A 14629-nucleotide genomic window follows, 5' to 3' on the forward strand; every position below is an offset into this window, starting at 1 on the left:
AGGCTGTGCTGTCCAACCTCCAGGCCCGAGTTTGGGGTGCTCATGTTCCCCAAACTCATGTGGGTAAACCCAGTTTGCCTTTGTCTGGTTTCCTGTCGCAGCTGCTGCGGTACCAGCCACAGCTGGTTTAGCAAAAGGATGTGTCCCTCCTGCCTGGAGAGGAGATGAAAAGAGGATCTGAAGGCAGCAAAGGAACAGAACTCAACTGACTTTCAAGCCCATGTTGTAATTTTTTAAAAAGTTTGGTGGTGTCAGCTCTGGCAAACTCACTGCTTGGTTCTCTTTAGGTTCCCTGCTCCCCTCTTCTCTCCCCAGTCCCTTTCCACTCCCTGGTTCCCTTTTCTCTCCCTTGTCTCCTTTTGACCCCCTGGTTCTCTTCTCTCCCCGATCTCTTTTTCTCTCCTTGGTTCCTTTTTTCATTCTCTGGCCCCCTTTTCACTGCCCAGTCCTCTTTTCTCTCCCTGGTCTCCTTTTCACTGGCCCATCCCCTTTCCTCTCCCGGGCCCTCTTTTCTCTCCCTGTTGCTCTCACTGCCCGGCTCCTGCTCCTTCTCCCGTTGGAGCCGGGATGCCGGGAACGGGGACCCAGTCCCCACGGGCTCTGCCTCCCCCTGCCTTTGCGGGGAGAGGTCTCAGGTACCTGCCAGGTGCACCGGACGCTCTCCCGTTCCCATCCCCTCCCTGCCGTGGGGATGTCGGTGCCGCTCCTGCCTCGGGCACATCCCTCTGCGGGAGAGGGGGCGTGCAGCGCCGCTTCCCCGCGTCGGGGCCGTTCTTAGAAAAGGGAACGCGTCTCCAGGAAAGGGGAAGCGATCCCGTTTCGCAAGCCGGGCGCGGGGCGCGGGAAGGGCCGCGAAGGCCGCGGGTCCCTCCCGGGGGCGGTGGGGCGAGCGCGGCCCCCGCGTTCCCATGGCGACCGCGCCCCGCCCCGCCCCGCCCGCACCAAGCATGGCCGCCGCTCCGCCCTCACGCCCCGCACTGCGCATGCGCGTCACTTTCCAACCAATCAGCGCGAGCTCCACCCCGGGGAAGGGGGCGTGGCCGGGCGCGCGGGGGGGCGGGCGGCCAATCATCGCCGGCGAGGAGGGCGGGGCCTCGCTGGAACCGGGCGCCGCCGCCGCCGCCGCCACCGCCCACGGCCGCCGCCGCCGCCCTGCCCGGCCCGGCCCGGCCCGGAGCGCCCTCAGCCCGGTCCCCTCCAGGGCCGCGGCCCCGGTGCCGGACGGGCCCCACGGGCCGGGTGTGGGCGCCCCCATGTCGGCGCCGCTGAAGAAGGGCCCCGGCGGGCTCATCGGGCTGATGAAGGACGCGTTCCAGCCGCACCACCACCACCTCGGGCCGCACCAGCCCGGCGCCGTGGACAAGAAGATGGTGGAGAAGTGCTGGAAGCTCATGGATAAGGTGGGGAGGGGCTGGGGTGGGAGCGGCCGCGGGGGGCTGAGGTGGGGCGGGGTGGCTGTGGCAGAGGGCTGGCCCGGGGGGCTCTGGGATCGGGGGGATCTGGGATGAGCCTGGAGCTCTGGGGCTGGCTGGGCTGGGAGAGGGCTCTGGGGCTCCAGGGGGGATATCCGGGGGGCTCGGAGCTGTGTGGGCACAGAATGGGGTGCAGAGCTTTGGGGGAAGGATGTGGTGAGCGTGGGGTGACAGGACAAGGGGGATGGCTTCGTGCTGATGGAAGGCAGGCTTAGGTGGGATATTGGCAATTAGGAATTGTGCCCTGGCAGGGTGGGCAGGCCCTGGCACAGGGTGCCCAGAGCACCTTGGATGTGCCCAAGGCCAGGCTGGACGGGGCTTGGAGCAACTGGGGACAGTGGAAGGGGTCCCTGCCAGGGACTGGGACAAGATGGGCTTTGAGGTCCTTCCAACCCCAACCATCCTGTGATTCCATGTGGAACCTGGTGGAGAGGTGAGCCATGGAGGAGAGGCCAGAGGCAGCATGGGAATGGGATGCCAGGGTGGGAAGGTGTGAAGGGAGATCAGCAGCTCTGCAGAGAACAAGGTGGAGGAAGAGGGGACAGCTTGGAATGGAGGATTTGGAACTGCCTGAGAGGATCTGGGATGCTTCCCCAGGGCAGTTGTCAGGCCCCAAGGCTGCCAGAGCTCAGCACTGGGCACAGGGTGGGATTGTTGTGCAAGGCCAGGAGTTGCACTGGATGATCCTCGTGGGTCCCTTCCAAGCCAGGATATTCTGTGATATCTGTGTTAATCATGTACATGGATAGAAAATGCCAGTCCTGTTGGTGCTGGGGAGGGTAGGGGATGTGGGGAGCTGCAGGTGGTGACAGCAGCAGGACAAGGGAGAAATCTAGGATTTGCTCCTTGGAAGCAAATAGAGCCTGGTGTGAGGGTAGTGGATGGTGAAGCTTTGTGGCAGGCCAGGTTATTCCTTTTGGAATGAACAGGAATGTGTTGCTGCATTCAGGACAAAACCTTTTTCTTAAAACTGAGGAAAAACTGTAAAAGCCTGAGTAAACCCTTTTGCAATAAGTACATGTAGTTAGAGAAAGATAAAGTGATGTTTAACAAGAAAAACTTGTGGCGTGGGAGCTGGAAAGGCCTTCTTCCAGCCCCACACCTTTAGGAGGGGCTCTCTGGGGTCATTAAGACTCTCCACTCCTCCTCCTCCTCCTTTTCAAATGCCAGGAAATGGCTCTTGCCGGGGGCAGGACACCAGACCTTTTGGCCTGTTGGTGTGATGGGATATTTGATTTACTGGCCTGGCTAGGTGTGCTGGTCAGTCCAGGGTTTTCAGAAATCCTGGGGGGTTGTCAGGGAATGATCAAGTGAGTGAAAGCAGGCACACAGAAATAGGCACAAAATAAAAATTGAATATTTTTGTGGAATTTTCATTGATAATTACTACTCAGCCCCGAAATCAAGGCTAGGCTTGGCATGTTGCAGTCTGAAATGTGCAGTGCATTTTGTGACACTGAGTTCATGGCCCTGCAAGAGTAAGAGCATCACCCAAGTTGCCCCCAGGCCTTGGGGACTGTCACCTGGCCACCTCCTTCCCCTCTGGGAGCAGAGCAGGCAGGGATTTTGGGCATCCCTCATCCAATTGCCCCTCAGGCTTATGCATTTTCCTTCTCTTCCCCCTGCATTGTTTATCCATGCAGTGTCTGAACCTCCTGCAGTAAGTGCTAAAAGCAGGCACAGCAAATGACTTCTTTAAAGGTGTATTAAATTCTGTTCCTGCCAAGAAGTCACTCTGTGTTGGCTGGCTCAACAGAAGGCAGGGTTTGTAGTTGTGCCTTGCTGTGCCTGTGATGAGCTTTGATCACCTACAGAGACTGGGGCAGAGGAAAAAACCCTTTTGAGAGGTGCCATTGGCTCTGTTACAGACTCTGAGGAGGGCCAAGCACAAGTGCTGATGTAGGAAAGGCAGCTTGGGCATGGAAACAGGACCCTAAATAAGTGTAACCTGTAAGAATGCACATTTTCATCTCTAGAATATATAGATATAGATGGCAACTTGTGTTTGAGCTCATAACCTGCTCTGCTCGAAGGAAAAGACTAGCCTGAAAAAAACCTGATTGTCATGGCAGGATGTTTTTTGGGGGGAAATTTAGCTTTAGGTCTTTGTAGCAGGTTGGATGTATTCTCTCTCCACTGACAGAAAAGCCAGGGCTGCTGCTGTATTTGTCACAAGTTACATCAACCTCTTTTGACTCCAGGTTTACTCATAGACAGCATCCAGAAACTCTCAGGCTTGAAGTCTTGTTCACTCTGATTTGTACAAAAGGAGAGATCTGTCTCTGAAAAGCCTTTCAGATTTCAGTTAGATTTCATCTGTACTTATGCACACTCAAGAGAACACATCTGAATTAAATTCTTTTTAGTGGTGTAGCAAAAACCCAGAGAAGCTCATGGTGAGAAGTGCTAAATGAATGGAAGGTGTTGAGAATGGATTAGATTTCTGGGCCAAGAACATGAAATTCCAGGTGCAGATAAAAAACCTGCTTGTGTGCATGTTTAATAGATGATGTTTTTGCCTCTCAGAGCTGCGTGCTGTGTCTGTGTGGGTACACTACACTCACGACCTCATTTGTTAGTCTGCATAATTAGCTGGTGTTGTCAAAGCATTCGTGCATCTCTGCTTTGGGATGTGACTGATGAATTTCCTATGCAAGTTGATTCTTGTCCAAATATTTTCCCTGTAATGCTCTCCATAAGCTGCCTGACATATTTATGTCTTTCAGATTCTTTCATTTGAAGCCCTAATTTTTTGTCAGTACCATTCCTCCCACAGCTACACGTGGTCACACGGAGCATGGACATAAAATAGCCCTTTCCATCCCTGTTGGATGTTCCCCTGCAGCTGAACGAGGTGATATTTATGCATTTCTCTGCAGAACAGAGATTAAATGCAGCCCCCTGGAGTTCACTGCTGTGGGTGGTATTTGAGGAATAGGTGGGTTAGTCATGAGCTGCTTGGGATGGAGCAGAGTGGAATAAATGTGGGAAGGCACGGAGGAGGAAGAGGAGCTTTGAGATAAAGCTTCTCTAAAGGGTTTCCTGAACCATTCAGTTCCTAGAACTGATAGAGAGAAGTGCCACTGCAGGTCACCTTCATTGTGAGAAGAAAGGCCAAGCACAAATCCAGCAAGAGATAAGAGATGTTTGAGTAGGTTTTGTTTTGCTGTTGGCTTGCACTGGAATGAGGTGTGATCTCAGTGCAGCTAGCTGTTCAGCTGCTAAAGGAAGGAAAAACTGAGTTTTCAGAACTGCCCTGGGAGAGAAAATCTTACCTGGGAGTAGCCCCTGGATGCTTGTCAGGTCTGGGACTCTTAAACCCAGAATTAGGCAAGCTGCAGATTGTTGAGGGCAAGATTTAATTCCAGGCCTCAAAGATGTAGATGAGATTATTTTTCCTAGAATGAGTACATAACAGATTCTTTCCTCAAAACTCAGTTGGAGAAACTGGATTTTGACTTGCATTTGGAAAATGGAAATGGGTGAAGTAAATTTTCAGGTTCTTCACAGGCCCACCTCTCTTCATGCTGAACTTTACTGGTGTGTCTGAAAACCCAAAAATATCTCCCTAAATGGTTTGTTCCTCAGAAAAGATAACACAAGCCAGGCAAACTTTTGGATGATAATTTAAAACCGTGGATTTCTTCTGTTCGTTGCCGTCACACCTAAAGAAGAAAAATATTTTTCTGCTTTTTGCTCAATTTCCTTCCACGTTGCTGGTCCCTGTGGAAGGCTGCTGAGGGGCAGCTGTTCCCAGGGCTGGGAACATTCCTTTGGATGTTGTCATGATGCTGCAAGTGCACACGTAGAGAAACAAGGAAAATGCCACTGCTTTTGTTGCTGCTGTGTTATAAAAGCCCCAAGTTTGCTCAGGAGACAGCAGTTCTTAGTTATGCAGTTTTGTTTAACTGCTCATCTTAGCTAATTTTGGTCTGCTTGTTAAATAAAGAAGCTGATTTGATAATAAAATACCAGCAGTTTTGACCTTTCTGTTAACTGTTTGAGGTATCTACTTCTTGGGAAACATTTTACAGGAGCTCTGAGAATGAGGAGTTTGCAGAACTCTCTGCTGCTGTGGGGGAATTGTTTTAATTGATATCAAAGTCTGAAATGCAGCAGGTCTGCTGCTCCCATAGCTGGGTATTTTCAAAGTGTAACAGCCAAATTGTTCCCTATTTCCAGCAGGCTGAGGGAAGTGCAGGCTCTGCTTGCTTCATGTGGCTTCCTCCTCAGAGCTGACTGTGTTTGTTAGGGTTTTAAACCCACTGCATAATAAACAATTTCTGCTGAAAGGGTTTTGCTGCCCAGAGCACAGCTCAGCTGGGTCTGGGGAGCATATTTAGAACCTATTCATGCTCATAGTGAAACTATTTTTTTTTCAGGGGACAAATGTGTTGACTCAATTTGTTGATATGGTTCAGTGTACAATGTGCACAGGCTCCAAGGAAGCAGCAGTTGAGGCATCAGCATCAATTGACTAAATCAGCTGTCTGGCCATCCATCTCTTTATCTTAAGGCCTTGGCAGCCTCCTCAAAATGGAGGGAAAGTTTTGGTAGTTTGTTTTTCCCATGTGTTCTTGCAGAGGCTTTTTTAGGTGTTTATTTTTTTTACCAGCAGTCTGATTTATCTGGTTGGAGTTCTGATACACTGTGTGCCTTTCTCTTGGCTGAAATTGAACTTTTCTCAGGTCAGCTCTTGGTACAGGCACTGCTGTAAGTCAGATAAAATTGGAGGTGTCACTTCACAAGGTTGCTTTTTGCACATACCCTAAATGGTAAAGTGAAATGCTGAAGCAGTGTTTCAGAAGGAATGACTCTGTTTACCATCTATATTTAAAGGAAGTAGGTATTTAAGCCTGCACTGTAGGGAACTGCTCAATTCCTCTTGAAGGTTTCACAAGGTTTTGTGGAAATGAAGTGCTGCAAAAGGCTGTTAAACTGTTCTTTTGCTTTTTCTTATCCACTTTATTTAAGTTTTGCATTCTGCACTGTTTGATATCTGTAATTCCCTCAGTGTCATGAGTTTAGACCTCATTTACATGCTGGGTGTTAAGCAGCCAGATAATATTCATTATAGGGAAGAACTTTAGGAAAGTGTCTCTACTTTTTGTGCTCAGGTTTGCTGGAAATCACAGAATATAGAAGCGTTAGACTGCTGCTTCTTACCTTGTAAACTTGATACAAAACTGACCTCACAACTCTAATTCCAGCTCTTTCTAGAACTGAAAGTTCACTACTTAATTTTTTCAAATGGCTGCTTTGCCATCAACTCTCCCTTTAATTCTCTGAGTTTAGATAAGGGAAACATTTGGCTATGGCGGATGGTGAAGTGGCTTCCTTTCCCCTCCCCTGTCACATAAATTTATTATCAGGAGTTTCATCAGTCCACATGCACTTCAGCCCAGAAATTGCATTCTTTTATGGTGGCTGGGCTCAGTAGCTGGAGAAAAGGATGCTCAGGGGAGACCTGATCACTCTAAAACTCCCTGAAAGTTATAGTGAGCTGGGGGTTGGGCTCTGCTCCCAGGCAAGCAGTGACAGGACAAGAAGAAAGGACCTCAAGCTGCACCAGGGAAGGTTCAGGTGGGGCATCAGGAGGAATTTCTCCATGGAAAGGATGGTCAGGCTTTGGAAGGGGCTGCCCAAGGAGGTGGTATCCAAGGAGTGCCTGGATGTGGGTGCTCTGGTTGGATTGGTGAGGTGGGGACCAGGTTGGACTCCATCTCAGAGGTCTTTTCCAGCCTCAGGGATTCTGGGATTCCATCTGGACTTGCCCCACAAGTGGGATTTATTGCAGCAAACGTGTTTGCGACAGTGAGCTGTGTTTAACCCCTGATGGTGCTCCTCTCCTGGAGTTTTCACAGGGCTGCTTTCTCCATTCCCACAGGTGGTACGTCTGTGCCAAAACCCCAAGCTGGCCCTGAAGAACAGCCCTCCCTACATCCTGGACCTGCTGCCTGACACCTACCAGCACCTGCGCACCATCCTGTCCCGCTACGAGGGCAAGATGGAGACCCTGGGCGAGAACGAGTATTTCCGGGTCTTCATGGAGAACCTGATGAAAAAAACCAAGCAGACCATCAGCCTCTTCAAGGAGGGGAAGGAAAGGATGTACGAGGAGAACTCCCAGCCTAGGTAACGGAGAGAAACGGTTTCAGGTGTTTATTGGAGGAATTAAATGCGTTGGAAGGTTTGTGTTTGAGGTAGATCTGTTGTCAGCTCATCTTTCATTTTGTACAAAGGCATAGCTGAGGTCAAGGGGCATCTTCATGGCGAACAGCACTTAAAAAAGGGGTAGGTGGAGGTAGAAATTGCACTTGCTGAATATAAGGCTCTCTTGAGCAAAATGGTATGAATTTAGTGTACCTGAGAAGGTGTTTTCTCACCCAGCTTTAAGAAAAGGAAAGACAAAGTGAATTAAGAGTAGAATAAAGCTCTGGGAAAGATGAATCTTACACATTTGTGCAAGGCCTAGTAGGCAGAGATATACATTTGTAACACTAAACTCATTTCAGGTTTTTGGAGTAGATGTTGAATTTTTAAAAAAAAAAAAGGTGGAAAAAATGTGAAAACCACCCAGTGGCTGAACATAATTGCCCTGGGGAGAATGTGGTTAACGGCCTGGCAACAGCTTGGAATTACTGGAGGGGGAAAAAGTGTTGGCACATGTTTCTGGTTTAATACTGAGCTCTGTGTAGCATATTCTATGCTGTTGAGCTCCAACCAAAGGCTGTGACAGTGGCTCCAGAAGGCATTGCTGGTGCTCCTTGGATTGCTACTGCCTATGTTGAAGAATGGATTAAGAAATGGAAGTTTCTTTCTGGAGTGCTGTTAACTGTGTGTGTATTGTGATCTGTCATAAATCTGGAACATCTGCTGAGTAAATGGTGGCTGTGTCAGTCATGAATCCAAAATCCCACCTCCAGTGCCTTGGTTTTTCAGAGAGGAGCAAAGAGAAGTAATTGCAGGGGGTTAATCATCCTAGTTGGTTTGTAATCCAACTAATTGACTAGAGGGAGCAGGGGAAATCCAGATTGATAGATGGGAATGTCAGGACTGCAGCAGAGGCTGCTGTTCTCACAGCAGGCATGGGAGTCCTGGGGGAATTGCTAATTGTCCCATTTATGAATAAACAGCTCTAGCAGGGAAGGAACTGTGGGGAGACTTGTGTTAAACACGAGCATTAAAACAGCATCACATCCTGGCCACTCTCCTGGCATCTTCCTCTGCTCCTGCACAGCCCAGGAAGCAGCAGTGGCTGTTTGGTCCTAAGGGGTAACCCCAGAGAGCCTTTTCCTCGTGCTGGTGCTGAGCTTGGGAACATTCTCAATTCTTTAATTTGTCACAAAAAAGGACAAGGTAGAGCAGCCAGTGCTTGTGATTTGTGTACCAGTTCAAGAGATACCTACAGAAAGAATGAGGGGTTTGGTTTTGGGGATTCTGTTAAATGCTGCACTGCCAGTGCCAGATTGCATGGGAGCTCTTGGAACCCAATACTTCAGTGCTATTTGTTAATTAAATTAAATTAATTTCTGCTATAAATGCACCTATAGGTATAAACTATGTATTCTAATCTAAGATGAAAAACCGAAATTTTCTCACCTTGCTAGAAGCTGAAGAAAAATACTAATATTTTAGTAAGAATTAATAAATTCAAAATTATGAATAATAATTAATAATATAACCCTAACCCTTAGACTTATTATTAATATATTATTAATAATTAATAATAATACATTAATAAATTCAAGTGCTCCAAGTGTGGGAGAAGCTTTTGGGAAGGTGGTCAGCAGTCTGTAAAGCAAACAAATAGAACCTGAATCTGGTTTTCACTGGGAAAGTACTCATGGCAGTGGGTATATGTGTGTATAAATATAAATATAAATATACAATATACAATATACAATATACAATATAAATATACAATATAAATATACAATATAAATATATAATATAAATATAAATATAATCTAGTTTGCTCTTGATCTCATGCAGGTTTGTGGCCATTAGTCTACAGTGTTTTGAAAACAGGACTTCAAAAGTTTAATAGATGTGTTGTTTTGATTTTTCTGACTTTTTGTCCCTGTTGTTCTTGAAGCTTTTCTCCTCCTCTCTCCCAGACTTTGCATTCATTTTGCTTCCTGTTGTGTATGACCTTATTTTCTCCCCCAAATGGCTCCTGCTGCAGAGCAAAAGGCACAATTTTGACAATTTTATGAGCACTGTGAAAGGTGTAGTGTGCTCCTCCAGCCCAGTCATGAAAAATGACTGAAGTGGGATCAGAACTGATCACTTGAGCACCACCCTTCTATCCCTGTTATTTCCAACTTGCTCTTTGTGTGTTTCCTCTCAGACATTTGGGAGGTCTCTGTGGCTCTGTGGTTTTGGTGTACAGTGCTTCAGACTATAAATATATAAATTAACCATGGTTGTACCTCTCCTGCCTTAAACTCACGCTGTGATTTTTGTGAGGAGAGCTCACTTGTTTTGTTAGGAGAGCTTTCAAGATGCTATTTAAATTCTGCTTTAGCTCACTTCCATGTCTGTTTAAAAATTCATGCTGCTGAGGGTGCTTTTAAAGCTCTGTGTGCATTTCCTGACTGATAGGTAGGAGCAGTAACTTCTGGGTACTGTTTAAAACTGAATTTTGGGGAGCAGGTCAAATGCAACTTGGTAATTTGGGGGGTTTTTATTAGAGATACTGTGTTGCTCCTCTGAGTTTTGATAGCTAAAAGTAACTTCTGTGGCCTTGGAAACAAGTAGTGTTTCTAGTTAATAATTTTGGATATTTTGTTGTATGCTTGTAACAAGGTAAAGGCAAATGATCCAATGATTTGTTGGCTGTGTGCAGTAATTAGGAATTCCTGAGGCTGAGCACATTTCCAGAGGTGCTGCTTCCTTTTCTGTATAGATCCAGGGGTAAACATGTGACTTCTCTATTGGGAACTTCTTGAGTTTCCTTTTTAACAACAAAAAGGCTAAATAAACGTATTTTCCCCTGCAATGTGATGGTTGCATTGCTTGACAGTGCTATTCTTACTCTGAACACGCTGAACCTGCCTCAGGTCTCAATTTCAGTTTCATTTAGAACCTCAGTGGTTTTGCTGGACTATTTTTTTTTTTTCTGTTTCCATTGCAGGAAGCTTTTACTTCTCAGCCCTCTTGCTTGCATAGAAGAGCTGCAATTTGTCAGCTTTCCACACTACATAAATTACTTCTTGCAGCAGTGGTTTTGCAGTTGTGTAAATAGATTATACTTGACATGGCAGAAGTGAAAAATAGCTTGTTGGTCAGGAGACAGGTAGAGGAATTGTCTGTTCCTTGGGAAAGGATTAATTAGGCTGAAGAGTCCATTTTTCACCAAAGAATCAAATTTACTAATGATGTTAAACCAGTCTATAAGGAGGGAAAATTCAGAGAGGTTATTTTCTAAATAAAATCAGAGTACTGCAAATGTTTCCACATTAGAGCACAGTTATGGAAGCTGCAGGGTGAGTGAGGAAAAATAATTTTTCAGGATGTGGACTGGATGTTTAAGGAGTGGCACAAGATATTTTTCTAGTTCCGCTGTGGGAAACAAACTGTTAACAAAGCCAGTTAAAAAATAAAGATGTCTGTAGAGAAAATGGGGTTAAGCAGGGAGTAAAGTAAACTTTTTCCATAGAGCATGGAGGTGAAAAAAAGCTTTGGGAAGCTGGTCCATGTTTAATTGTTCTTCTAACATCTATGGGGATGCTGGCTCAGCAGGATTTCATATTCTTCTCCAGCTCCAATGTTAAGACTCGCTAATTTACACAGGAAAAAGGTACCAGTGTTTAATGTCTCCTGGAAATGACCATGCCTATCTCTGAAGGGAAGGAAGTGCATGAAGAATGACTTGGGAGGGAAAAAAAAAAAAGAGAAAAATGTTGGAATTTAAAGAGGAAAAAGTTGGAAAACACTTGTGTTAAACCCTGAACCAGAAAACCCTCTGGGAGGAGGGGGGCTGGTGCTCTAATCTCATCTTTGAGACCTCTTGCACACATTCCTGCCCAGGGAAAACGAGATAGTGCAAAATGCGGAACTCAAAATGGTGTGTGTGAGTCCTCTTTCTGTCACTTCCTTCTAATACAGCAGCACTTTTTTTTTTTTTTTTAAACAAAACCCACTAGTGTGAAGTCTACATCTGCATTTAAATTAGAACATCTTAAAGAAAAGAACAGGCTCCAAAGCTGCCCACAAGAAAGGTTTCCTTGCCAGGCTCCAGCATATGAACACTAACTAACTGCTTATTACCCAAGAAGAAATTCATTATCATGTAAATGTTGTTGGAGGGGAGGAATGTGAATTATTTCTTTCTAATTTGGTTTTAAATTGCAGTTTAGGTGATAGTTTTGGAACTTAAGTAACACTTAGCATAATTGGCTTAAGCTTGCATTCATTATCGTTTTCTTTCTGTCTAAAATTGGACCACTGTCTTGAAAATCAATTTGTGGACAAATGCAAGATTTCAGATGATTGCATAATAAGGAAGGAAGATTTTCATTCTTCTTTCCTCTCAGAGCCTATAAAACTGCAGAGTTTTATGGGAGGCTGTGGACTCACTGTTGTGGGTGGAATTACAAGCACGTTGGTTCATTTGTAGTAATTATCATTGGAAATGTGATGGATTTCTCCATGCTGGCAAAAATCTGCTGCTGCTGCTACTTGGCAACTGTATCGTGTCTCTTGGGTGCTTGGCTGGGGTGTTCAGGGCTGGGATGCCACATTTGGGATTTCTGGGGTTGGATTTTAGCCCATCCCACCCCCTGCCATGGGTGGGGACACCTCCCACTGTCCCAGGTTGTTCTTTGGGCACTCCCAGGGATAGCAGCTGTGCCAGGGCCTGCCCACCCTAAAATCGAGAATATTTTTACTTAGAATAATTTTTTTTTTAATATTTACTCTGGATCTGCTCCAGCTCCTTGTCAATCCCACTTGGTATCCAGTTTTGAGATGGTGAAGATGAATCATGAAATATGGGATATTCCTTGATTTGGAGTCAGGGCTTTTGTGCTCTGTTTTTCTCTTTAACTACTGCAAATAGCTCCTGAAATACAAATTTTTATTCCAGTGCACAGAGCACAAAATTAGGTATAATGAGAAGTGTCCTGAGCAGTATTTGTTGTGTAATCTCCTGAATCTGGTAAAATAAATGGATCTGTTACCTAAGTAGAGTTTTATCCTTTACCTTGTCAGTCCTCTGAATATGTGTTGAGCTCTTTAAAAGCCATTAATAATACCAAATGTATTCCTCTCTTTAAAGCATAATCTCTAAAATTTAAATTTTAGAAGTGGATATTTAGCTTCTTAACAGTGAAAAAATAATGTAACACCAACCCTTGTGCCAAAAATAATCATTCCAGAGCCTTTAAAGGTCAGTTGCTTTGGTCCTTGTGGTCAGCACAGTAGCCTGGCATCCTTTCTGCTTCCCATCAGTCACAGCCATTTGCATGCTGATAGGAATATATAATGGTTTGGGGTGGTTTCTGTGTTTTGTGTTACCTTTTGAAGTGATGGGCAGGCTCTGCTCACAGGACTCAAGGCGTTAAAATATATTTATGTGACCTGAAGAGTGCCAGGGTCCAGCAGAGCATAAGGAAACTGCCCTGTAATACCTAAAGCACTGAAAAAGGAGGTGCTGATGGTGGAAAATTCTATAGAACAAGCAATAAATGTAATGTTAATCCATTCTTTTAGTTACTCTGAGGAAATGCTGTGAATGTTACAGAGCCTGGCTCTGTAAGGTGCCTTCTGTTGAGCCAGCAATAGTTAAGTGGAATTTCATTCACTTCCTGTGTTGCAAGTTTTGTTGAAAGTAGTTCCGCTGTTTCTATTTTTAACCTGATCAGAGGAGCCTGAGCTGCCTCAGGGTTACAAAAGACAGCTTGGGATCACCTCGAGCATTTCCACTCACTGCTTCTGTGAACACCAGCACACAGAAAACTCTGGCTGGGGTGGGAGAACAGCATCAGACAATTCTTCTTTTTGAAGCCAGGCATATCAAACTCTCTGCTGAAATCAAACTGCTCATGCCTGGTGCATCTGAAAACCCCTGTGACATGAGAACCTCACATCCTTGTGGTTTCTGAAAGGTGCATTTTACTTGTTGGAGTCGTTAAAAGACTGGTTGGGGTTTGGTTTTTTTTTAAATTTTTTTTTTTTTAGCTCTTCAAGTATAAAATTTTAAGATGTAGTTACAGGAAAAAACCTGTGGGTTTGTGGTTGATGTTTTCATAAGTAGTGGAGCTTGCACTTTTATCCAGTGGATGCTAACTGTGTCACCTAAACAGAAGCTCATGGTAAGAGTGTAAGAATAAGAAATAAGGGCAGTAATTACAGAGAAGTGAAGCATTTTGAAGTTGGTTTCTTGTGCTACAGCTCATAATTCCTCTGTGTTTGTAACATGCCTTCAGCAGAATGAGCTTTACAGACACGACAGCGTGTGCACGTCAAATGTTGGCATGTGAGCACAATATTGTGACTAAATCAGCCTGTGGAGCTGATCCTTGCTACGTGTGAGGAACTAAATTATATTGTGTCAGCTGGGTGGCTCTGAGGGAGGTGAGAAATACTGGAAGAAAATGAAAAAAATCCTAGCTGGCAGTGGCAGAAATGGTTGTGCCACATTAACGTTGCCTTGAGGGGAAAAGGCATTTAGTGACAAAGCACATTAATTTAACTAATTGTGCCAACGTGGCTGAGAGACACATCCCTGATTAAACCAAACCTTTAATGGCTTTCCAAGATGGAGCCCATGCAGTGGAAGAACTTCTGTCCAGGAAAGTGGGGAAGAAAAATCTGCTGAGGGTCTGGTGGAGGGAGACAACACCACCAGAACCCCCAGCTGGGGCCGGCAGTGGGGGCTGCACCTGGAAGTTTCTGCTCAGCCTCCTGAACGCCGCAGAAATGCGTGGAACAAACCCAAACCCATCCTGGGGCAGGAAGGAAGAGCAGAACCACAGCAGAGGGGGCTCAGAGCAGGAAGGAGGGGGAACCTGTCCGTGGGTATGGGGTAACTGAAGAACACTCTTGCTTCATGCTGGTTTTGGTTTCCCCAAGGTCAGAGCCCGGCGGGTGCTGGGTTTGGCAGAGGGGCTGAGCTGGGCAGGCTCTGGAGCTGGGGCTGGCTGGTTCCA

General features: G+C 46.0%; 1 protein-coding gene across 1 annotated transcript in view; it reads left to right on the forward strand.

The window, feature by feature from the left end:
• Positions 1-1132: 1132 nt before the first annotated feature.
• CBL (Cbl proto-oncogene) overlaps positions 1133-14629 on the forward strand; it is a 34935-nt gene continuing 21438 nt past the window's right edge. The window contains exons 1-2 of the mRNA XM_084221468.1: positions 1133-1400; positions 7360-7607. Of these exons, the coding sequence (XP_084077594.1) occupies positions 1254-1400; positions 7360-7607 (395 nt within the window). The 5' untranslated portion in view covers positions 1133-1253. The remainder of the gene's footprint in view (positions 1401-7359; positions 7608-14629) is intronic.

The sequence above is a fragment of the Fringilla coelebs genome (genome assembly GCF_963513975.1).
Source record: "Fringilla coelebs genome assembly, chromosome: 25".
NCBI classification, from domain to species: domain Eukaryota; kingdom Metazoa; phylum Chordata; class Aves; order Passeriformes; family Fringillidae; genus Fringilla; species Fringilla coelebs.